The sequence below is a fragment of the Podarcis melisellensis genome (genome assembly GCF_964234715.1).
Source record: "Podarcis melisellensis genome assembly, chromosome: 9".
Taxonomy (NCBI): domain Eukaryota; kingdom Metazoa; phylum Chordata; class Lepidosauria; order Squamata; family Lacertidae; genus Podarcis; species Podarcis melisellensis.
The window spans coordinates 28,929,884-28,952,997 of NC_138541.1; the positions used below are offsets into that span (position 1 = coordinate 28,929,884).

The window sequence follows — 23,114 nt, forward strand, 5'->3', positions numbered from 1 at the left end:
AATGGTGTATTACATCTTACTTCATAGAATTATAGTCATACCTCGGGTTACAGGCACTTCATGTTGCATTTTTTTGGGTTATGGACCTGCCGAAACCCGGAAGTACCGGAACGGGTTACTTCCGGGTTTCGACGGTTGTGCATGCGCAGAAGCGCTAAATTGTGCTTTGCTCATGCGCAGAAGTGCTGAATTACAACCCACGCATGTGCAGACACACCACTGTGGGTTGCGAACGCTGTGGGTTGTGAATGTGCATCCCGCACGGATCATGTTCACAACCCAAGCTTCCACTGTATGAATTAATTAATTGGGGTTTTTTAGAGTATACTTTTTGTTCACTTTTCTTTTTGCTGGCATTTTGGAAATGTCCAAGTGAACCCACATGCCCACACTGAATAGTTCAGTATACCCCACCCACTCACCCAAAAGAAGAATGTGTCTGGCAGACAATATTTACATTTATATTACTGACATAGCGGGTGTTGAAACAGCAGGTGTCCTATTGATTTCTGTTTTCCATGTGAAGCTGATACATCTGTAAAAATAGACATTACAAAAATGTTAAACACTAGTAGACAAGTTGAAAAAGCAAATGCCAAAAACAAGATAATGATGGTTGTGATTACACTTTTATTACCTGCTGTAGCAGTGCTATAAAGTCATCCAGAAATGTTCTTAGGCTCTGTTTCTTATATCTGGTACATGAAGGGCATGTCTGTCAGATGAAGAAAAAGTCTTAATTATTTTTCATCTGTTTTAAAGCATGTACACAATAAAATTAATTAGCTGTCTCCATTTTTTTTAAAAAGAAACAAAGGTGAGAAAGTAAGAAGGTGCTGTCCCCTATCTTAAGTGTTACCTATTCACTTTTGTAATGTTTGTGCCACCTGATACCCTTGGTCGCAATGCTTAGTCTCTAGAAAACTTGTTGGTGATCATCTTTTATTTCATATATCCCAGGGCTGAACACAAACACTTTCTTTGAGATGTGGTATTTTAGCCTCATCACCTGGAACCATTTTCAAATGGTAAAATGAAGCAGGAAGCTCTGGGTTCAGCCTTCTCCTTAAGAACAGGTGTATGACTTGAGGTCTCACAGGTCCAACACAGCACCTCAAAATTCTAAGTTTCTGTCATTGAAACTCTACGGTATATAATCCTATAGGTCTGAATGCAAAACTGGGTGGCAGAAAAGCCAGCCCAGTCTTCACACTGATTATTCCAGTTTATTCAGACAATCCTACATAAGCAATGAGTTTTTGGCAGAAGGTTGACAAAGTGTGACTTCAAACCCCAGCATACATTTTCCATGAATTTCAGGAAATTGTAACTTGCAGTCTTACCACATCAGAATATCGTTTTGCCATTTAAGAACCAAAAGGAATCCTTACAAGAATTCTCCTAAGTAGGTTAGTATCATCCATTTGCTTAAGATTTGGAGATAGTGACATGTCTAAGGCCACACTGACCAGGATCATAGAGAGCTGTAGCCCCACTGTAGCCCCTCATGCCACCACAGAAGTCATTATAGACGACCAGAATTCAACACTGCACAAGGGAATGCCGCTAGAAAAGGAGAGTGATTTCTCTAAAAGCCAACAAGAATGTGTGGGTCTGGCCAATGTTTGTCATAATATTAACTGAGCTGCTACTTGAAACAGGAACTTGAAGCTTATATTCTTACTCCTGATCATGTTACACCATAGTTTAATTCACTCACTGTTTATCCAAGTTTTACTTCTCAGCTGGGGGTGCTACATACCTAGCTTCTAAAAGCAATTCTGCTCTTAATACTATTGTCCCTGAGGATACAGCAGGGAGAATAGAAGTTGGAAATAAAGTGTCCTATATAATAAGAAGTTGTCTAATGGCTTATTCACAGGGCCATGTGATGATTCAAGCTATGATGCTATATACCGTATTTTTCGCTCTATAAGACGCACCAGACCATAAGGCGCACCTAGTTTTTGGAGGAGGAAAACAAGAAAAAAATATTCTGAATCTCAGAAGCCAGAACAGCAAGAGGGATCGCTGCGCAGTGAAAGCAGCAATCCCTCTTGCTGTTCTGGCTTCTGGGATAGTTGCGCAGCCTGCATTCGCTCCATAAGACGCACACACATTTCCCCTTACTTTTTAGAAGGGAAAAAGTGAGTCTTATAGAGCAAAAAATACGGTAGTTTATGTGTTGACTCCTATTGTATCAGCTTCCATTGAGCTTTCTAAGCACATTAATCCACTGCCCATCTGTTGAGACAGACATGTGAAACATAATTATTTATAAAGTTAATCTTGAATGATACAGGCACAAATCTTTATGTCTGGTAAACCTGCTAGCACCCTTAATTGTTGCAGAACCTAATGGAACATACCAAAACATCAGACAAATTATTGGGTCAGTCCATTTACTGTAAAATAAAATGTTATCATTAGCCATACCGAGTCAGATGCACCGGGAATAGGAGGAGGACGGAAATATTTGATGCGAGTGAGGATCACACCTGTTTTGCGATCCTGTAGTGGCCTTAATAATAAGGTTTCATTTTTGAAGCAGTCTAAGGCAGAGAGGAGGCAAGTGCCCTGGAAGGAAAAACATATATATCATTATATTGATGCAAGATATTCTTAGACTTCTGGTCATATTTGAACAGTCAAATTTGTCTTCCCACATGAAGTGTTTTAGGTCCGTACTCATTTTACCACTTTATGTTGCCATTCTGACAGCTTTGCAAGTACAACTGGCATTTTTCCCATTTCAGTTTTGCATGTGCCCTTCACACATACAGCGCAAAACCAGTCCAGTTTCCAACAGCAGCCAACCCATTACCTTCAGGAAACCTGCGAGTCAGGTGTGAAAGCAATAGACATCTCCCACTCTTGCTCCCCAAACGCTGCTTACTCAAGCTTGTAATCTGCCTTGAGCTTCCCAAATTTACAACAATGGGACCTTTTCTCCCACAGTAAACTAAGACCGCTATGCCCAGAAAACTACTAGTACAGAATGGTAGGTAAGGGCATTAAAAGACTGTTGTGTGTGTGAAACCGCTAACTTCCTGAGCCTCGCAGACTGTATTGCTTGAAAAGTTATGATTAAGCAGTTAGTCACTAACTGTAGATACATTGCTTCTGGGATCCTGGCAGGGTTTTCTAAGAGGGAAACTAGTTCTGTTTGTTTTAACACATACTGAGCTATTTAAAGAATGCTAATTTGATGGGAACTATAATCATATCTTACAGTTAACAAATGTAGCAAAGAAGTGGAAGCCCTTCCTTGCTCAAGTTATGAGCAAAAACAGAGTAGCATTCTGAAGCGTAACAGAATGTAGTAAGCAGAAGGAAGTTGGGTGAGTTTTTTCTGTTACTTTTAAAATGTAAGTTTGCAGTTATATTGTTCTGTAAAAGAGGCAATTTCTATGTGGTCTGATTTATTTATTTTTTAAATCAAGGCAAACAAGAATGTTCAATTTTCATACTTCAGCTTTCAGAAATATATACCTTTTTTATAATGCATACGGATGCCAAGTGTAATGCAACTAGGTCATGGAGCAATGTTATTTGCCCTTCTAACTATTTTCAGGAAACAATTTTATTTACGCACATTTAACTCCAAGATCCCTTGCTGAGTAAAAACAATCTTCTTCTTTCTCAATTATTTTAAATGCAAAATGCCAATTAAAAAGTGAAATCTCGATTTCTCTTTTAATGTTACCCTAGATCATGCTTAGAATTACAGATATGGAAAAGTCACCTTTCTTGTGTTAGTCCTCCTTCATCAAAACAATATTCAAAATGACTCTGGTGATATCTTTACGTTGACCAACTAGGTTTGTAGAATAGCCAGCTGATGGTGGCCTTGGAGAACCTGATATTATAGCTAGGTGGATATTATGACCCAGTTTTAAGCAGGGACACCGTGGAAGCCTTGCCTAATAGGCTTTGAGCTTCTGGAAGAATAGTGCTGTACAAGTGTAATAAACAACAAACTTTTGACCTGCCATTACAAAACACTTGCTGCTCTGCCTGCAGAGCTGGTGCAATAAAAGGTATAATCAGCTGCCTTTGTTGGGGAATAAAATGGCACCAGTCCTTTCTACCACACACCCTGTTAACAAATCAGTAATCCGTTTGGATTGAGAGAGCTGTATGTTCTAGCCTTTGACCAATGTATATTTATTACTTAATTAGAACAAAATAAGAAACTAATCCTGCAAGGCGATGAGTGCTTTTTTCTCCTGAGATCTGGTTAATCCTAAATCACTGCTTCTATCAGGGCCATTTCACTTGCACAAGAGCAACCCAACAATGGATGACCAGTACCCATGATATAGGGATTCAGCACTATGCAATACATATGGCATCAACAGCTACAATTTGAAAACAAATCTTTCATGTTTAACAATAGAAAGCAAATGTTGAGTCAGTCTTACCAGGATATTTCTTGGTGAATGTAGTTCAACACTATCCTAGATAAATATAAAAACAAGTACATTTTATATTTCATACTTTCATTTAAAACTTTGTTAATCCCCCCCCCCCATAAATAGAAAATTTACATTTCACTTGCATTGCTATTGAAACCATACTTACATTTTGTATCCTACGCTGCAAGTATTTTAAGTTCTCAATTAGTTCATTAAAGGCCGTAGTGGGTCTCTTGACTGTAGCAGCCTGAATTAGACTGGCAGAAAAGGCACAGAGCAGATAGTAAATGAGCACCCTTGACATATCTGCAGGAATTTAATTTTAAATCATAAGGAGAATGAGTGCTCTCTGAAGAGTTAGGTTAATTTAGCTGTTCTCAGGTACGTTATACCTACCTATTTATTAAGACTTTCTGGCGAGATAAGAAAAACCACACATTTCACTTTGGAAAGCTTTATTTCATGGATTAATGAGTAACCCCTTTTTCTTTTCCACTGGCTTGATGCATATAGGTGAGAGAGTTTGTGCGTAGGAGCATGGATTCATGAGTTAAAATATGTCCCATTCGCATATTGGGCAGGGAAAAAGAGTGAAAGGGTGAATTCCCATTTTCAGTATGAGTCATGTGGCTCAATATGATGTATACGTAATAAATGAAGATGATGTATGTGCATGACAGACTCTTACCTGTCATAATTTGGCAGACCCAATTTCACACCAGCAAATCAAATCTTAACCCAACTTTTTCCCCCAACAGAAGTTGGGGCAAAATTTTAGTTGCTAGTTTTGAACCCTTAAAACAGAAAGGGAATAAGCATTATGGATGGAGTTGTGCTTTTTTCAGAAATTCTTCAGCTCATGTATGTCATCCAAATTTGGTCATCCAAATTATTAAGAGTTTGTTCAAACGCTCCAAGATCTGAATAAATCCTTTCCTGGGCTGTTTCAGACTTCACATGGCAAATTGCTGGTCTAGAAGTATCCTGTGTCGTGATTCCACTTATCATGAAAAACATACACGTTAGAGAGATGTGTCATAAGTTTTTCCTCTCACCATTCCCCCAAGGACATCAGAATGGCCAATATGGTCCTCTCATTTGATCTTTCCAGCAATACTTTGATGTACCTTAGATTGAGAGATGGTGCCTGGCCCATGGTCACCCAGTCAGTGAAGGGATTTGAACTTGTGTCTCGCCCGTCTCAAACCAGCACTCTAACCACTACACCAGGGGGAACTGACATGGCACCCTCCAGATGTTGTTGGAGTGCAACTCCTATCAGCCACTGCCAGCATGGCTAATGGTCAGGGATGATGAGAGTAGCAGTCTGACAAAATCTGGAAGACGCTGCATTGGCTGCACCAGTGTTACCATCACTAGCATCATAGGATGATACCACATAGAATTAATGCTTGAACTGCCCCTTGGAATTTAGGTGACCGCTTGTCTATCTGTATCATTATTCTCCCATTCACTGCTGCCTGTTCAACTGTGGTAGCCTAAGAGGCACGTGATGGAAATTCTGGAAGGGTTCAGAGCCACATTAATAGCAAAACCTATTAATTACCCCAGAGGTAATTCCCACTGTTTTCCATGGAGTTTATTCTCTAGTAAATGTATTTAGGATTGCCATCTGAATGAGCTCTGGAACCTTGAAATACCAAGACCACATACCAGCATTCAACACTCCTGTTGTTCTAGGTGCATTTTGTGACAGGGAATTTCATTAATGTGAGCAGTTTCTGAGCTCTGGACGCAGTACTGAGCCTAAGATTTCAGATTAAAACTGCCACTGCTGAAAGAAAAGGAGGACCTTTTCTGTCTCTCCACTTCCAACCACTCTCTGAAGACTGGAGAAGGGACCCTCATAAGAATATTGGGGGGGGGCAAGGGAAGTATGGCTGTTTTTTGCAGTCTTAAGATGAGGACTAGGCCAAGTGAAAAATGAATGTAAGTTCATTCATTTTCAGCTTTGTATTCTTGTTATTAAAAAAGCGCACCTACCCTCCATTGCGGCGCCCATAACCTAAGTTTAAGGTGCCATTTAGCTCCTAGCTTCATATCACAGTTTCAAACACTGGCACAAACAAGGTGCTGGTGTATGTGGCTTTCCCCATTTTCTTAGGACCCCACACCACAGAAAGGGGTCGCTGTGGTGATCTCTTGGTGTTGTGTCGTCTACCTGCTTTTTGCCCTTCATGATTGTCTTCTTTCAAGAAATACAGTTTTCGGTGATGGAAAATATCATTGAAATCGATGTGTAATAACGCAGATCATTTTCTCTCTCTCCATTCTCAGATATGAAGGACTTTAAAATATGGCTATATTTTTTTATAGCTCAGCTCCAGTGGACCAGTAGGGCTTTTTAAAATGTAGGATGCTTTATCCCAAATATTTAGGATTTGAAACAATAGATAAAACAAAATTATGCCAAGGCTTTCAAAAGATGCTCCAGCTTGAGACTTCTGGGGGAGGGAGACTCATTGGGGCATCTTTGCATGTACCCTAGTTGTGTTGACTAGCTAGTACAGGTGGTGATGTCACTCTGTGTTAACTGTAGAGGTCACAACTGAGCATAGGGCAGCAGATGATTTTGTTGCTCTGTTGTAGGGGCATAAACTAGAAGGTGTCACCAACGTTGAAGCCTCTCTTGTGTGGTGGTGCCCATGAAGTGGTGATCACAGGTTCTGGCAAGATTTCATGGAGATTGCATGGAGCGCATGAGATTTCATGAGATCTCACCAGAAACCACTGGCACTGCCAATGCTGCTTCTCCACTGGCAGTGGGGCAGGTGGGGAGCCCCTGGAGGTACTGTCTCTTGGACTTCTTCAGCCCACCTCATGAACAGACCATCCCTGCTCACTTGTTCCATTTTGTGGTTCACTTTGTGACAGGAACCCTCAGCTTCGTTTAGGAGAGCCAGTGTGGTGTAGTGGTTAAAAGCAGTGGACTCGTAATCTGGTAAACTGGGTTTGTGTCCCTGCTCCTCCACATGCAGTTGCTGGGTGACCTTGGGCTAGTCACAATGCTTTGAAGTCTCTCAGCCTCACTCACCTCACAGAGTGTTTGTTGTGGGGGAGGAAGGGAAAGGAGATTGTTGGCCGCTTTGAAACTCCTTAGGGTAGTGATAAAGCGGGATATCAAATCCAAACTCTTATCTTCTTCTTCTAGGAGGTAAAGATACACTACAACATTGGGAGGACTTTAAAGTTGTGCTATGGCAGTTGAACATTCTGTCAGTTCATGCTCTTCAGCTCCCCAGGGAATGGATCCCCCTCTCCTACCCCCCCATGCTGTTCTGATTCTTCTCCCAGCTCCCCCTGCCCCCCAAGCCAGTTTTTGGGGTGGGGGCAGAGAGAGGAGAAGTATAAGACCTTGCACAGGGCTTCCACTGATGGAACTCATTAGGTGAATCCCACCCATTGTTTTCTACAGGTTCTTCTTGTATAATTCCATTATTAATATTGGTTTGGATTCTAAAGGCTGCATGTGCAAATGGAAAGCACTCCTGTTCACATAAGGGGGTAGAGGATGACACTTGATGAATTCCTTTTCTCAGCCTCCTGCACCACAACCAAAGGACTGCTTTTTTGCGGATGTGTGGAGTTGGCAGTGGGAAGGAGAAAGCTGGAAAACCCGAATCCATAGGCATAAATTTGCTCACAGTTCTTATGATCTAACCTTTTGTGTGTTAGGTAAAGGTAAAGGTACCCCTGACCGTGAGGTCCAGTCGTGGATGACTCTGGGGTTGCGCGCTCATCTTGCTCTATAGGCCAAGGGAGCCGGCGTTTGTCTGCAGACAGCTTCCAGGTCATGTGGCCAGCATGACTAAGCTGCTTCTGGCAAACCAGAGCAGCGCACGGAAACGCTGTTTACCTTCCCACTAGAGCGGTACCTATTTATCTATTTGCACTTTGACGTGCTTTCGAACTGCTAGGTGGGCAGGAGCAGGGACCAAGCAATGGGAGTTCACCCCGTCGGGAGGATTCGAACCGCCGACCTTCTGATCAGCAAGCCCTAGGTTCTGTGGTTTAGACCAGTGTTTCCCAACCTTGTGCCTCCAGATGTTTTTGAACTACAACTCCCATCATCCCTGACTAGCAAGACCAGTGGCAAGGGATGATGGGAATTGTAGTCCAAAAACAGCTGGAGGCACAAGGTTGGGAAACACTGGTTTAGACCACAGTGTCACCCGCTAGTCACCTGCTAATTTATATGATAAAAGCTTACCTTAGTGATCTGAAGCATTAAGCACTTCCACAGATATTGATTTCTGTGATTTATACCCCTTTGCTGCCACACTGCATACCTCTCTCAGAATGGCAATCTCTTGAACATTAAAAAAAATAAATCAATAAAAACAATAAAACAGCTCTTAACAGTAAGGCACAACAGCACAAAACACAACACAACATGGTCAGTTAAAAAAAGTATCAGATGGAACTAGAGACAGACAGATTGGTCAGTTTTGGTTCTCCCTCATTTCTCATTTTTCCAATTGTAAGTTCACTTCTCCACATTTCCACATCTGTCTGTGTTTTTAACGAGTGATGTTTTAATGTACTTTTAATCTTTTGTTGGAAGCCGCTCAGAGTGGCTGGGGAAACCCAGCCAGATGGGTGGGGTATAAATAATAAATAATAATTATTATTCAGCATTGCTGTGGCATTTAATCCTTGCGATTATTTTATCTGCTGTTCATTTTAATTGCATTTCATGTGCTTCTTCTTTTTAAAATTATAATCCTGTTTTATCTAATGTGTGCTGTAAACCATTCTGCAATCAGGATGCCTACACAGCCTGATTGGTAGATAAATAAATAAATATATAAATTCCCCAGGCAGGGCGCCAACCACGGATTTAAAACTGTGTGATCTCTCTACGGTATCCTGTGCCGTTCATGCTCTTTGAAGAACTGATATAGTCCGCATCTGATAAGAGCAGGGGTTACGCCTTTTCTAAAAGCTCAGTTTAGGAACATGCTGAGTCAGCAGCTCGTGGGCTTTAAATCTGAATTCTGTTCAGTGGAATTCTAGAAACCCTGGGCAACAATTCTCTGTTTCCCCTCACTTACCACCCAGCTACAGTGTTTTAAGCCCTCGTTCACAGCCAGGTTTCCCCACCCACCTATTCTTAAAGTGAAGAGATGCTTTTCCTATAGCTTAGTCACTATTGGGTTAGATACAGTTCAACCCCTTTAAAGGCTAATGATGAAATGAACTGCTTTCAAAGAATTTTGTTGCAAGTGACCCCTGTGAAGTTTCTTTCATTGCAGAATAAGGAAATGTTGGGAGTAGAGAGAGAGAAATTGGGAAGCATAAGAAGGGAGTAACTTGGGAATTAACTCTGGTTCCACTCTTATAGCCTTGTCCTGGCTAGCTATCACAGATCATAGAGGGAAGTGCAATGAGAAATGGTTCAGAAATAGGTGATTCACCCTTTCTCCGTGCTCCACTAAAAACAAAACAATTAATATGATTCACTATAGAAAGTATAAACGAAGTTAATAATCATCACGTTCTCTGTATCATAATCTATACAGCATTTCTGAGGTTGCCTTTGTTTCTGGCATTGTGGTTGCATTTTACTTGAAAAAGGTCTGACAAATTCGCTGATGCTTCTGGGGACTTTTCAGATTTTTTTTGCTTGTTAATGCAGTTCTCATGACATCATTGAAGGGCTAAGCTGTTTTGCTCAGTAAACTTTTTCCATAGAACATGTTGCATTGCTAAGCTTTTAAAGAATAAGAACACATCCTGCAGGTTGTTGGGTTTTTTTTTAAAGTAGTTGTATTCAGTGCTGTTATTTTTGCATTTCTGTTATTTCCTTTCAGCATTTTTCCATCAGCTATCTGTGGCAAATCAGTTTAAATGGGAACAATGGGTGAAAACGTCAATGTGAATTTGAATAAAACATGAGGAAAATTTCCCCAAAGCTTAGCAGTTACCTTTGGAATTAGTTATGTGTATTCATAAGTATTTATAATTTTTTTTAAAAAATTAAGCTTTGTAATGTTCTTCAACAGAACTTCTAGCACATAATTCAGTTGGTTGTGAACGCATTTCTGTTAAAGCAATATGGAGTAAACTAGATCCACGTAACATATGATTTTTATTTTTATTTTTTACAATCAAGCGATCTATAGATTTAATGCACTAAAGAATAATAAATAAAATAATAAATGCCACTAAATATTTTAAATGATCTTTTAGAATTCCTGCTTCCTCACTCGGATCTGTGTGCATCTCAGATGTGAATTAGGAACCATAATTTGACGTAAATGAGGTATGCATCTGAATTTCTCTCTTCAATTGAAATCTGCTTTCAATTAGATGTGTACTGTATTTGAATATACATCAGTGTTATGCCTCAATCATTCAAACACAGAATTATCAGTGTGCCTCAAAGAAGGGGCAGGTTTCTAAAGCTACCAAAAGCAGAGACAGAGAAAAACTGCCTCCTGCTCATCCTGTTTTCCATCGTACTTGCTGCCATGCCAGCTCCAGCTCCCCACTTGTTTTAATACATGTGTCAACACAGGCAGACACCTGGTGCTGCAAGGAGAGAATTTCCTCTCCCTTCTTTCTCAGGCATACTGGGACAACAGCTTAAAGGTTTGTGGGAGATGTAGTTCTCCCAGGGGCTCAGTCTTTCAGAGGAATCTATTTCCCAAGTGCTGTGAATCAGCATTCTGGAGTGTCTGAGAAGGAAGAAGAAAACCCTTCTCCCTTTGCACTATGCACCTCTCGGACTGTTGACCAGTATACTAGATAGCACTGCAATTCTTATTGCATAATATACATAATTTAGTACAACACAAACAAAATGTGTACACTTGTAAATTCTCTAATATATCTGAAATCAAATGAACGTCTGTCAATCTCTGAAAGTCCATAAAAGTATAATAGTTGAAACAAAGTAATAGATGCTATCCTGTGGGCTAAACGGTAAAACTTTTTAGGCGCTCATGTTGCTGAAGTAGTAAGTGAATAACAACGTAGGACAGTGATCCCGGAGAATCTGACTGTTTCGCTGGAATCTTCTTCAGCACAACCCATAGATTAGAAAAATGCACAAGGAGCAGTGGTCATATGACGTGTGTTCATTTGATTTCAAATATATTAGAGAATTTACAAGTGTACACATTTTGTTTTTGTTGTACTAAATTATGTATATTATGCAATAAGAATTGCAGTGCTATCTAGTATACTGGTCACCGTGTTGCTTGTGTTGTTTGTTGTGTTAAGTCTGCAACACAGGGGTTTGTTGATCTGTACCTCTCAGACTGTTGGCATCATTGTATATATTGAAAGTAAATGGTGTGGTGTGTTTCAAGGGTATGTGCTGGTGGGGCATGCTTCTGGAAACAGAAAGGATGGATAATGTAATCTGAGTCCTATGAATTTCCCTAGTTTTCCTCTCCCCTCCCTCCAGGAAATCCCTTCCCCAGTTAATTGCTAAATTAATCTGATGCAGGTCTCAGAGATAATATCCATCTCTGTTCATGTATGACTCCCATCTTACATGTAGCTAGAGTTAAATATAAGGCTATCATGATCATCATTGGCTACTTTAGCCATAACCATTATTACTTCCAGTGGGACTTAATTCTTAGCAGATTGGGTTAGGATTGAAGTCACACTCATTATTTAAATGGTGGGCCACCACCAGACCTTTTGGTGTAGTTTCATAGAATTTTTCCCTGATTACCTGGAAGTTTCTGAAAAATGTCTGCTGTTGATTTAATAAACACACTTCCCAGTCAGAAAAAAAATATCAAGATAGTGCACAACATATACAATAGTATAAAACAATACAAAATTGTCACTAAAATGACTAACTCAACTTTTGAAAATTAAACAACTGGACAGGCCTGCTGGCATTAAATGGTCTTCAAGAGATGCCTGGAAATTAGTAGCTAGGAAGCATGCTGAATCTCTGCTGGAAGGAGTAGTCCACAACGTGGGACCAGTGACACAAAATGGACTAGTTGGAGCAAGCTGGGTTTCTGAAATCCTGGGATAATTGACCATGTCAGGCATCAGAGAATCCGATCCTCCCACGGCAGGCTGCCAGGGACAGACAGACAAGAAAAGCTCTTACCAAAGTCTTTTATTCAATATTCACAGAGAGAGGCTTAGAAAGGCAACCTCTTGGAGTAATGGCGTTGCTCTGAGTAAACTCCACCCCCCTTTCCTTCTCAATTGTCAACAGCACCACCCCCCTTATGGTGGCTGTTTAAGGCCATTTGCCTCTTAGCTCTTTGCTCTCCTACTTTCACTGCTCGCCAGGTTCTGGGAGAAAGGGGGTCTGGAATGCTTTCTAGTGATAACGTGTCAGCCAGCTGCTCCCGTTCTACTTGCTTACCTTCCCCCCAGTTTGTTTGGGGATTTGTATATTATTACAAGAACCTTGCCAATATTGATGGTGCATTGCAATGTTACTTAAGCCTTCCGTGTATCATACTGTAAACCACAATTAGTGAGTCAAAATCTAATGAGATGCCTCTTTACAGCCCAACAGGAATAAGTGGTGAAACTGTAAACCCACTGAAGAATTAAGTGAATCATACCTACATCTAGGCCTCCCTCAGTTCCCTACGGCAGCTGCTAAAATATAAAGTGAAAGGAATAAAAGCACTAAATGATTTAAAAGTACAATCAGGATTCAATTATCTTTATTAAACCAGAACCAAATCAAAATATAACTCAGATATACATGTAAGGAGAACATTAAAAACAAACAGGAAATTGGAAATGAGAGCAGAGTAGCTCCAAAGTGTTATGCCTTGGAACATGAACAAGTAAATAACTTCAGACTGCAATTAAAGAAGAAGAAAAGGTCAGAGAAATAACCCACAGGTGTACAGATGAAGTAATTTTCAAGCTTGGCCCATCTTACCAAGTTTCACTATGAATAATAAAATGGAACTTAAACCAAAGGGGGGGGGGGGAAATCACTACTGTTCCCCATTATTACCGTAAATGCAAAGGGGAAAAAAGTAGGTGGAGATCATGTTTCCAAGGCATCCCGTTAATCTGTTACATATCAACAGTCCCCAAAAGCCCCAAACGAAGAGAAATCCCCCCATTCATTGGCAGACTGCATGCCGCACTTCACGTTTTCTTCACCGCCATGCCCAGGCGTTGTGACGCCAAATGAAATTCTGACTTCTTTTTTCACATTTCCATTTCTGTTTATCAGATTTCCTGCCTGCCCCAAATTGTCTGTATCTCTGGCAATCTAAATCTTGATCCTTGTACACAGTGGCTGGTGACTAATGTAAAAAGTAAAAGTTCCTCTTCAGGCTCCTCTCTCAACGTGTTCAAAAGTGCGCTTCCTGGTGTCTAAGACTCACTTGTCAGACTTGCACTTCTTCCAAACATATATATGGACATAAGAGCCCTGCTCAATCAGCCCAAAGGCTATCTGGTCCACCATCCTATATTCTCACAGTGGCCAACATGAGGCCCATGAAATGCCCACAAACAGAACTGCATATAACAGCACTCTCTACCCACTTAGTATAATGGGCAAGTCAGATTCAAAGGCATACCATCTGACAATGGACTTAACCTTATCTTTCATGAATTGGTCTAATCCTTCTTTAAAGCCATCCAAGTTGGTTGCCATCACTACATCTAGAGAGAGAGAGGATTGTATAATTAAACTTTCTCCATCCTGTGTTCAGCATTAGGAGAAGAGAAGGAAAACTTGTTTCTATCAACTTCTTCTTCTATTATGTCTGCCCCTTACTCACTTTTTCCTAAATTAGAAAGCTCAAAACTTTTCCTCATTGGGGGCGGGGGACTCAGGCAAGGTTTGCTTCATGAGAATGTTGAACTCCAAAGTATGCACAACCTACACATTGCAAGAGCTGGTTTAGAACATGCCGGAAGTCAAACATTGGAATCCTCTGCTAGGGCCATAACATACTGTCAGTATATCATTGATGCCTGACCCAGCAAAACTATAAAATCACCCCTACCTTGAGAAAGTAGATGCCTGCATTAAAAAAGGGGGGGGCCTCTCAGGTACAATCTTATGCCAGTTTATTGAAGATCTCATAAAGTTAAAAACAGCATCATTTGAGACATCAAGCAGTAGATTACATACATGCATTTCCTACATGTAAAACACATAGAACAGAAGGAATTGACAAGTGGTCCTACTTAGACTGTGAGACACTAATTTCTTATATAGTGGCCCAGATACTAGCCACAAAAAAGTTGTTAACCAACACCAAGTAACTGTTTCTAGAAAAAAATGAACTTTGTAAAGCATTTATTGCACTGACGCTTTCAGGGAAGGTTAGGAATTTATATGCACTTTCATTTGAAAGATCACCCACATATTTGCTTATTTAAGATATTCCACACCACAGATTCAGGCACCCATGTGGAGGATCATGCTACTCAGAAGCAGCTGCCATGTGAAAAGCAATGATTTGGCATATGGACCTCACTGTGTGGCGCTGAGTGCAAGACGTAGGCAAACCAGACATTAAAAACATGCCAAACCATAGTCACCCTTAGATGGCTTGTGTTAACTTCACTGGGGCTACCCCCAGAAAGAAAGAAAAAGTTTACACTTGGGTCTTTGCAAACCTCAAGGGCTTTGTATAGCAAACATTTATATAATTCTATAAGATCTGACTAAGAAGTCTGGCATATACTGTAAGGTAAACGTAAAGGGAGCCTTGACCATTAGGTCCAGTCGTGGCCGACTCTGGGGTTGCAGCGCTCATCTCGCTTTATTGGCCGAGGGAGCCGGTGTACAGCTTCCGGGTCATGTGGCCAGCATGACTAAGCCGCTTCTGGCGAACCAGAGCAGCACATGGACACGCCGCTTACCTTCCCGCGAGAGTGGTACCTATCTACATGCACTTTGACGTGCTTTCAAACTGCTAGGTTGGCATATACTGTAAGCACCTCCATATACAGCAGGGACAGGGAACCTGTGGCCCTCCAGATGTTTAGGGCTGTAGCTCTCCCAGGCTGGCTGTGGCTGATAGGAGATGAAATCCAACAGCCTGAGGTACACAGGCTTCCCATTCCTGATACAGAGCACTGTTGCTAGCTGAATCCCAGTGATATGGGTTAAAATTCAAATAGTGGAGTGTTGAACAAGATGCAAGAGAGGAGAAAAGAGATCATGAGTGACTGTCCATTTGATCAGAGGAACAACGGGAGGAGGCAGTGCTTAACTCTTCCCCCTCCACCTGTTTTCCTGCTCAAAATTCCATCTCCATCTACTCCTCACTGGCTGAAAAGGGCAATTTTGAGCAGAAAAACTACCATACTGGAGGGGAGAGGGTTAATCAGCTCCAAGTTGTCCCCTGACATTTCCCTGATCAAACTGGAAGCCTCTCATGACCACCCTCACATTTCAGCTGCATTAAGGGTCAGAACTCTGCTTGGCACTCCGTAAGGAACTACTGGCATCCAAAACCATCTACCTCACAATCTCTCCCCTTCAGTTAAGACTACCATCCTTTCTTCTTTCAGTGAGGAAAAAATTGAATGTTGCTACAATTAAGGCTCGTACGTATTCACCTGTGTAGCTGTGCAAGGAACATGTTATTGACAAATAAAGCTCTTATCACTTTACCATCCAAACCAAACACATGTTGGTGAAAATTCTTTAATGAAGAATTACAAGTCACAATTCTGGTGTAATTTTTGTTGTTTTTAATGGGGTAATAAATCATCGTGATACCTCTCAAAGTCCTAGGAAGGAGGCTGCCTGTGCTCTGATCTTACATTTTGCAAGTTTTATAATGTGAACAAATCTTAACTTGGCCAGCTACGAAGCACAGTTTTTGAGTCAGGAACTGTTTAAATCCAGCACCTTAAAAAAACAACCCTGAACCTATTTGGCAGATATTCTCTCTCTCTCTCTCTCTCTCTCTCTCTCTCTCTCTCTCTCTCTCTCTCTCTCTCTCTCTCTCTCTAAAAAAAGCACCACTCATCTCCCTCCCTCAATCCAAACCTGGGATCCTATTGAGCTCATCATAGAATAGCAGAAGTATTTTTAAATCTTTGCGGGTCACCTTTTAGGTAACATAGCCATTAATACAGACTGGTCTTTTTCATGATTCTCAAGAACTCCTGTTCATCTATTTCACCATCACCATCACGGTCAGCTTCATCTATCATTTCCTGTAAAAAAAAAAAAAAAACCACTGAAGATTAAGCACTGACCTGGAAGCATCCAGCACTCATTTTGTTAAGTGTTTTCTCAGCTCCATTATAATGCCCAAAATTGAAATGCTTGATGAATAAATATCCTAAATACAAACAGCAAACTCTTTTGCCAAATGCCTTTGCTTATGTAGTCAAAACAGAACTGTTTAAACACAAGGTATCAGCGGGATTTGAAGACACTCATGTTTTCAGAACTACAAAAAATAGTCATTTTTTTTTCTTTCTCTTGGGGGAAAGAAAACTCCCAACAGTCAGGACTGAGCATGTTCAGTTCTACAAAATCACTGCATGTTGCCGGAGTGCGAAGAATACCAGCAAGGGGGAAATGGAACAGCATATCCGGGAAGAGGTGATGGCTGAACAGGTGTACCTCAGAGCCCTCTGAAATATGCACAAATACAATTAAACAGCCCAATGACCCTCAGTACCGCCAGCTCCAACTATTACCCAACTATTTAAAATATGCAACATCTATGAATAAAGGCTTAGCAAAGCAAAACATTTACCTGTAACTCTTCATCTGTTAAGTTTTCTCCAAGTTCCTTGGAAACTCTCTTTAGGTTTTTAAATGAAATCTTGCCTGTCCCATCATCATCAAATAATCGGAAAGCCTTTAGGATTTCTTCTTTGGTATCTTTTTCACTCTTTGAAGAAAAGGAAGGGGGAGAGAAGTAAAAAAAGAATAAGGGCTTACTCTTACTCCAACTGCACAAAAGCAAAATTATGTCTTACCATTTTTTGGGTCATCATAGTCAAAAAGTCTTCAAACTCTATGACAGAGCTTCCTTCTTTCCCGATATCTGCTACCATCTTTCTAATTTCTTCTTTCTTTGGCTCAAAGCCAAGAGCACGCATTGCAACCTGTAACAGAAATGCAAACCACTTTTACATACACAAGTTGGTGTTGGAAACATAAGGGAGAGCCACCTGGAAGCTTGCGTGACTAATGGGCACCAGCTGATTAGCAAGACAAGAAGCTGCCTTAAACCAAGTCAGAAAAATGGTCCATCTAGCTCAGTATTGTCAACACTGACTGGCCAGAGTTTCAGACTGGTATATATATTTTTCCAGTCCTATCTAGAGGTTGAAGCTGGGACCTTTTGCACGCAAAGCAGATGCTCTATAACTGAGCTATGGTCATTTCAGTTTGTGTATTAATAAGCTAATTTTTAATGTATGTAGAAATGGTTCTGAAGCAAGAAACAGTCAGCCTTCACTTACAAAAACCACAAACCTGAGAGTATGCCTCACTAAAATCAATAGGGCTTACTTCCAAGCATACATGGTTAGGATCGCACTAGGTAAATGTAAAGGGACCCCTGACAGTTAAGTCCAGTCACAAACGACTCTGGAGTTGCGGTGCTCATCTCGCTTTACAGGCCGAGGGAGCCAGCATTTGTCCGCTCCGCAGACAGTTTTTCCAGGTCATGTGGCCAGCATGACTAAGCCGCTTCTGGCAAAACCAGAGCAGCGCACGAAAATGCCATTTAACTTCCCGCTGGAGCGGTACCTATTTATCTACTTGCACTTTGACGTGCTTTCGAACTGCTAGGTTGGCAGGAGCAGGGACCGAGCAACGGGAGCTCACCCCATCGTGGGGATTCGAACCACCAACCTTCTGATTGGCAAGCCCAAGACTCAGTGGTTTACACCACAGCGCCACCCGCGTCACTAAAAGAATACACACACATACCTTTAATTCTTTAACGTCAATGGTGCCAGATCCATCTGTGTCAAACAAATCAAAAGCTTCCCGGACCTCCTGCTTTTGCTCCTCGGACAATTCATGTTTCAGTCCACTTTTCCTTCGCAGGTTAGCACCCAAGGTTGGTCTTCTAAAACCGGATGCCTTTCATTAAGCGAGAGAAAGAGAGAATTTAAAAATATTATTTGCAGAAAGCTAAAAATAGAAAAATACATAGTTATCACATTCTAAAAAAAAATATTTATGTCTACATGTATTTGATTTGCCAAAGTTGCTAAAATTAAAGAGCTGAGGACTTTTGGGCCGCAATTGTTTACCTCCCTGCTCCTCACAGTTCGGTATTGAAGTACGTATTATGACTACTCGCACAAAGGTGTTCTCACAGGTCTATATTAGATATGGAACCAGATCAGGCAATACAACCCCCTTCCCCCAGATCTGGCCCAACACATATTGGGGAGAAAGCACGCACAACTCCTTCCCTCCTTCCTAGCACACCAGCGTCACCTGCCCCTCCCCATCTCTACCTGTAGGGATGGAATGTACAACGGCCACCCACGTGTCAAGTTATCAATGCACATAGGCAAAAAGAAAAACATCAGGTTTGATTTTCCTATTAAAAGCAGGAAATTAAGCATGCACACAATTATCATCTACGCACATAGAATTGTGCAACTGTCACTGGGTTTTTCCCGCCTTGCATATACCATGAAGGGCATGGCAGACATGGTGGGTGGAGACAAGCTGTGCACACATGCTCACCTCCACAAACTGGGGAGATGCATTGTCCAAGCCAGCTCATTCAACAAATACATGTTTGCACATACACAGGCAGTCCAGCCTTTGCTCCAAGTAAGCATGCAGCCGTGCCACCTCACCCTATGCATGTTTTCACCCAAGCCAAAAGGAGCTCCAAGTAGATATGCACAGACCAGTACCTTTTAAAGCAGCTACTAAGCTCGCTTTTCACTTTCTCAACACCACTTCTGAAGTCACTTCTCTCTTCTGTTTGGCAGACCTGCTTTGCACCCATTTTCACCTTCACCCCCATGTTTATGCCTCCCCTCTTATTTTGTGCAATCCACCCTTGCACACAGCCCCTCCCATGCTAAGCTGAATCTTCCTCCCCCCATATTAAACTACTAAGCTCCCTTTTCACCTACTGCCCACTTATTAAGCCCCCATCACCTGTTCTTCAAACACTTTTCTGCCCGTTTTCATTATCCTATGCCTTCTGCTCCCTTTTTTGCAACTCCCTTCATACCCATTTTCACCTTTACCCTGCATTCTCTCCTTCATCCTCCTTCCGTACAGACCACACCCATTTTCATATCTCCTCGCGAATTTCACAGCCAACACACTCCGTTATTATCTTCCCCCTAACTCTTTTTTTCAACTCCTCCTTACACAGAGACCACATCCGTTCCCATGCTGTAGCCACTTTTGCTGCGATTATATAAGTTGCTGTATCTTTAAGGCAAATAGAATCTTAGAGAAGCACACCTGCCAGCTACTTTGTTCAGTTAGAGAAGGTTCAGTTCAGTTGATAGATGTTGTACCTATACATACATGGGTGTTTATGCTTGCTAATAAAATACCTATTCTAAATGATTACATTGAATCTGGAACTTCATGTTGAAAACAACACGTGGTACCAGGAATGAAATACATTGTGCTAAAGTACTGTGGAATATTTGAGGGCTCTGCATCCTTTTAACTCTTTCACGCAGCTGAGGAAAGGAAGAGGGAGAAAATTTGAGTACAAGAAAAAAAATGAGAGGCACTAAAAGGAAAATGGCAGTTTTAAACAGTGAGTGGAAAATCGAGGTTTTAAATACAGTAACGGAGTAGAGCAAGCGGAGGGAGATAACTGAGGGGGAAAGTGGTGGATTAAAACAAAGCTTCAGAAAGGAGTGGAGAGAGGCACCTTTTTGGTGTTAGCTTCTGTTTTGTATCCACTGAAGGAGGTGAGGACAGGTGACCCCACCTAGGCCCGAAGTCACCCTCCCAACCAAAACTGGCCTCAAAACTGACCAAAATTCCTGTTCTCTCTTCTAAAAATCCACAGCTAAAGTTTTCCTCTGCTTTTTCTCACAAGATGCTGTTGCATAGGCAAACCGTTACTTTTATCAGTACGAGAGAGCTTCAAAAAGGCTAATGAATAGACTCTGTCAATGCCAAGAATACTCAGGCCTGGGAACTGACTGTTATCTCATTCGGTTGCAACACATCTTGAACACGCTGAACTGCAAGGCTCCTCGATCCCCTTGGCTTCTCAACCCCCTTTCCTGGGAAGGGTGCCAAGAGTCCCAAGACAGGAGCTTTCTGTTCATGCTCAGGAAACTCGTCATGGGACAGGGCTCCTGAGGAGGAGGAGAAAGGGGAGGGAACTGGAAGGGGAATATATGCTCTGTGCAAATGGCTGTGAACTCGTGCTTGTTTTGTGAATCTATCACACTTGCTCCTTCTACCAGCCCGGATGGTAGAATAAAGCTTTTTCTCTGAAACTATTCCTTGAGTGTCTGTTGACTCCCATTTCTCCGTCCCGGGAGCAAAGCTCTTCTCACCAGAGGCTAAAAAGGCTACACCACCTCTGCTGTTTCTCCTTGTTAAAACCTTTTTTGCAAATCTATTCAGACTTTTCCCACTTCTTCCCCCTCTCAGTGTCCTTCCCTTCTAGTTCTCATGCCACAGCCACAGCTGTTGTGCAACCTGTCTTCTCTTTGTCTCCCCTACCCCTACCCAACCACGACTTCATGCAAATCCAGGATTGTGATGTGGCACTGCAAATCTTCTAGTGGAGGCTGTGATGGCGGTCTTACCATTACACACACACATGCACCCTGTGTGAAGAAAGCGTGTTGAATAGTGGCTGTTCAAAGTGCCTCAGAGAAGGAATGCTGCTTCCTATTTGGAAGCACGACACAAGTTTGCACAGACGTCTGGAGTGTCTGGGGAAAACCGAGCAGACCAGTCACCCTGAAAGCCAAGTAACCCTTCCCCCAACTAAGTCTAAAAAGTGGAGAGGGGCAGGAAAGATGGGGGCTGGCACAAGATATCTAGGGCTTGGGCACTGCTGCCCCACAGTCTTCTAAATTTGAGATGGAGGCATCAGTTATAAAGCTAAATGGCACACTTACCTGCAAGTAACTCAGTGGGTCTTACTTCCCTGTAAACATTCAAAGGAGCACCACTGTCAGATTCATATTGGCATTGTTTTTACTCGCCTCTGCTTATTATAGGAAACTGCGAGAAAACCACGAATAACATGATGGGTGGGGGTGAAAGATGTTCCGGGGTGGGCAGGCTTTGAAGAGATTGGAATGGGCGGGCAAACAGACAGGTTTACCAGCTCTGGTCCTCATAAGTAGGAGGCGGGAGCAGGCACTGTTTTATAATGCACGAAGAACTGCGGGCAGGAAGCACAACTCACCATTCTGTAAAATCTGTCTCGCCCCGCGCTTGGTTCGCTCAACGAAGAGGCGGATGCCGACTCTTCAACCACCTGCGTTCTCTGACTCATGCCGCTCCGCCCCTAAAAGCTGAACACTGTCCAATGACAGAAGGGATTCCCGGCAAGCCCCGGCTCCTTTTCTCTTCCCAGGGCCAACCAGGCGGCAGGAGGGGAGTTGCGGGCCTTGTGACATCACGCAGAATGCTGTTGCCGTTTCTGGCTGGATACACAAACAAAGCGGAGGCGGTGTCCTGGCAACCGCCCCCCCCCGCACACACCTCGGAGGGCGCCGGCGTGCTGTTAACAGGGAGGAGAGAGAGCGGCCAGGGGCTTGATTTATGTCAGGAAGCTGGCCCCTTCCCCAATTGCACTGCGGAGTCCTGGAATAAGTGAGGGTGCAAAAGGAAGAAGGAAAATAAACGGCCTTTTAGCATGTGCAGAGTGTCTCTACTAGTACAAATCCCTTTGGTGATAGGCACCTTGACCCGGGTGGGGAGAACCCTGAACGCCCTAGTACGGTGATGCCAAAGTTGTGAGCAAGCTTTGGAGCTCTCCAGGAGGCTTCTTTGGCGTGAATGTGAATACTGGACGTGGGTTGCGCAGGTATCAGGGAGCGAGGAAGGAACAAGAGAGTACAGGAGTCAGAACATGAGGTGAAAAGGCTTCAGTCTGCAGTCTGTCCCTGCAGTGGGTTCTCCCTGCACGCTTTACACATTAACCACGAGTCCTCTGATGCGCCCGCTGACTTAAACGGGACTTGGCTCTCCGGGAAGCGCACCCAGTAACAAGGCGGCAGTTAATGTGGTTCCTGGGTGAGGAGAGTTTGAGCCGCAAACACTTCCACTTTGAGAAGCGAGTTCCAAGAATTGGCAGGCAAGCAGTCGCACTTTCTAATCCTTTCGGTGTTGGTTTTGCAAGTCGAGAGGAGGGCGAATACACGCACGCATGCACAGTGCACTTCTCTGAAATATTACACTTAAACGATACTTTCAAGGCAGCATATTCAAACTAATTACAGTCAATACATTTCTTTTCTGCGAACCTACAAGAAAGAAATAGCGGTTATGACTGAGCACAGAGAAACGCGGGGGAGGGAATTGAGAAAACCCAGTAGCAGCAATTTTTGTGCCTTAAAAATTGTGTGTGTGTGGTCCCTTCCCTCTTCAGAGACCACACAAAAAATGCACGGGGCGCACCTCTGCCCCTTTGTATTCTCTGACTGGTCTCCGGCCAACGGCCACTGCTCTTCCACTTCTCTTGTCCCGCCCCTTTACCTTTGCATCCCCACTAACAGCAAAGGCTGGGCTATCATCCCAGCAAGGGCTGGGTA

The 23,114-nt window shown here is 42.4% G+C and overlaps 2 protein-coding genes and 3 long non-coding RNA genes across 5 annotated transcripts in view; 2 read left to right on the plus strand and 3 right to left on the minus strand.

Moving 5' to 3' along the window:
• Positions 1-445: 445 nt before the first annotated feature.
• Positions 446-6,887, minus strand: LOC309378390. The gene is made up of 6 exons (XR_014172043.1): positions 6,601-6,887; positions 4,585-4,675; positions 4,425-4,460; positions 2,437-2,577; positions 638-715; positions 446-535 (listed from the first exon to the last, which is right to left on the minus strand). It is a non-coding gene; the product is annotated as an uncharacterized lncRNA (long non-coding RNA).
• A 210-nt stretch (positions 6,888-7,097) lies between these two features.
• LOC309377282 lies at positions 7,098-7,648 on the plus strand. Its single transcript, XR_014171503.1, has 2 exons — positions 7,098-7,210; positions 7,591-7,648. It is a non-coding gene; the product is annotated as an uncharacterized lncRNA (long non-coding RNA).
• Positions 7,649-13,066: 5,418 nt separating this feature from the next.
• The window catches only part of LOC309378302, a 22,061-nt gene continuing 12,013 nt past the window's right edge, over positions 13,067-23,114 (minus strand). Inside the window, exon 2 of the long non-coding RNA XR_014172009.1 lies at positions 13,067-15,083. This is a non-coding gene — a long non-coding RNA (uncharacterized lncRNA). The remainder of the gene's footprint in view (positions 15,084-23,114) is intronic.
• On the minus strand, positions 16,095-21,966 carry LOC309378301 (uncharacterized protein). Its single transcript, XM_081926298.1, has 5 exons — positions 21,764-21,966; positions 18,319-18,474; positions 17,358-17,486; positions 17,132-17,269; positions 16,095-16,580 (listed from the first exon to the last, which is right to left on the minus strand). The coding sequence occupies exons 1-5, from the start codon at positions 21,851-21,853 to the stop codon at positions 16,491-16,493; spliced, it is 603 nt and encodes a 200-aa protein (XP_081782424.1). The 5' UTR covers positions 21,854-21,966; the 3' UTR covers positions 16,095-16,490.
• BBS12 (Bardet-Biedl syndrome 12) overlaps positions 22,018-23,114 on the plus strand; it is a 6,270-nt gene continuing 5,173 nt past the window's right edge. Inside the window, exon 1 of the mRNA XM_081926297.1 lies at positions 22,018-22,173. The gene's annotated coding sequence lies outside the window, so the exon portion shown is untranslated. The remainder of the gene's footprint in view (positions 22,174-23,114) is intronic.

Coding starts and splice junctions, on each gene's coding strand:
- LOC309378301 (XM_081926298.1), bottom strand. CDS start 21,853: ATGAGTCAGAGAACGCAGGTGGTTGAAGAGTCGGCATCCGCCTCTTCG. Junction 18,475..21,763: donor GAGACAGATTTTACAGAATG/GTGAGTTGTGCT, acceptor GCTTAATGAAAG/GCATCCGGTTTTAGAAGACC. Junction 17,487..18,318: donor TTGACGTTAAAGAATTAAAG/GTATGTGTGTGT, acceptor TTTCTGTTACAG/GTTGCAATGCGTGCTCTTGG.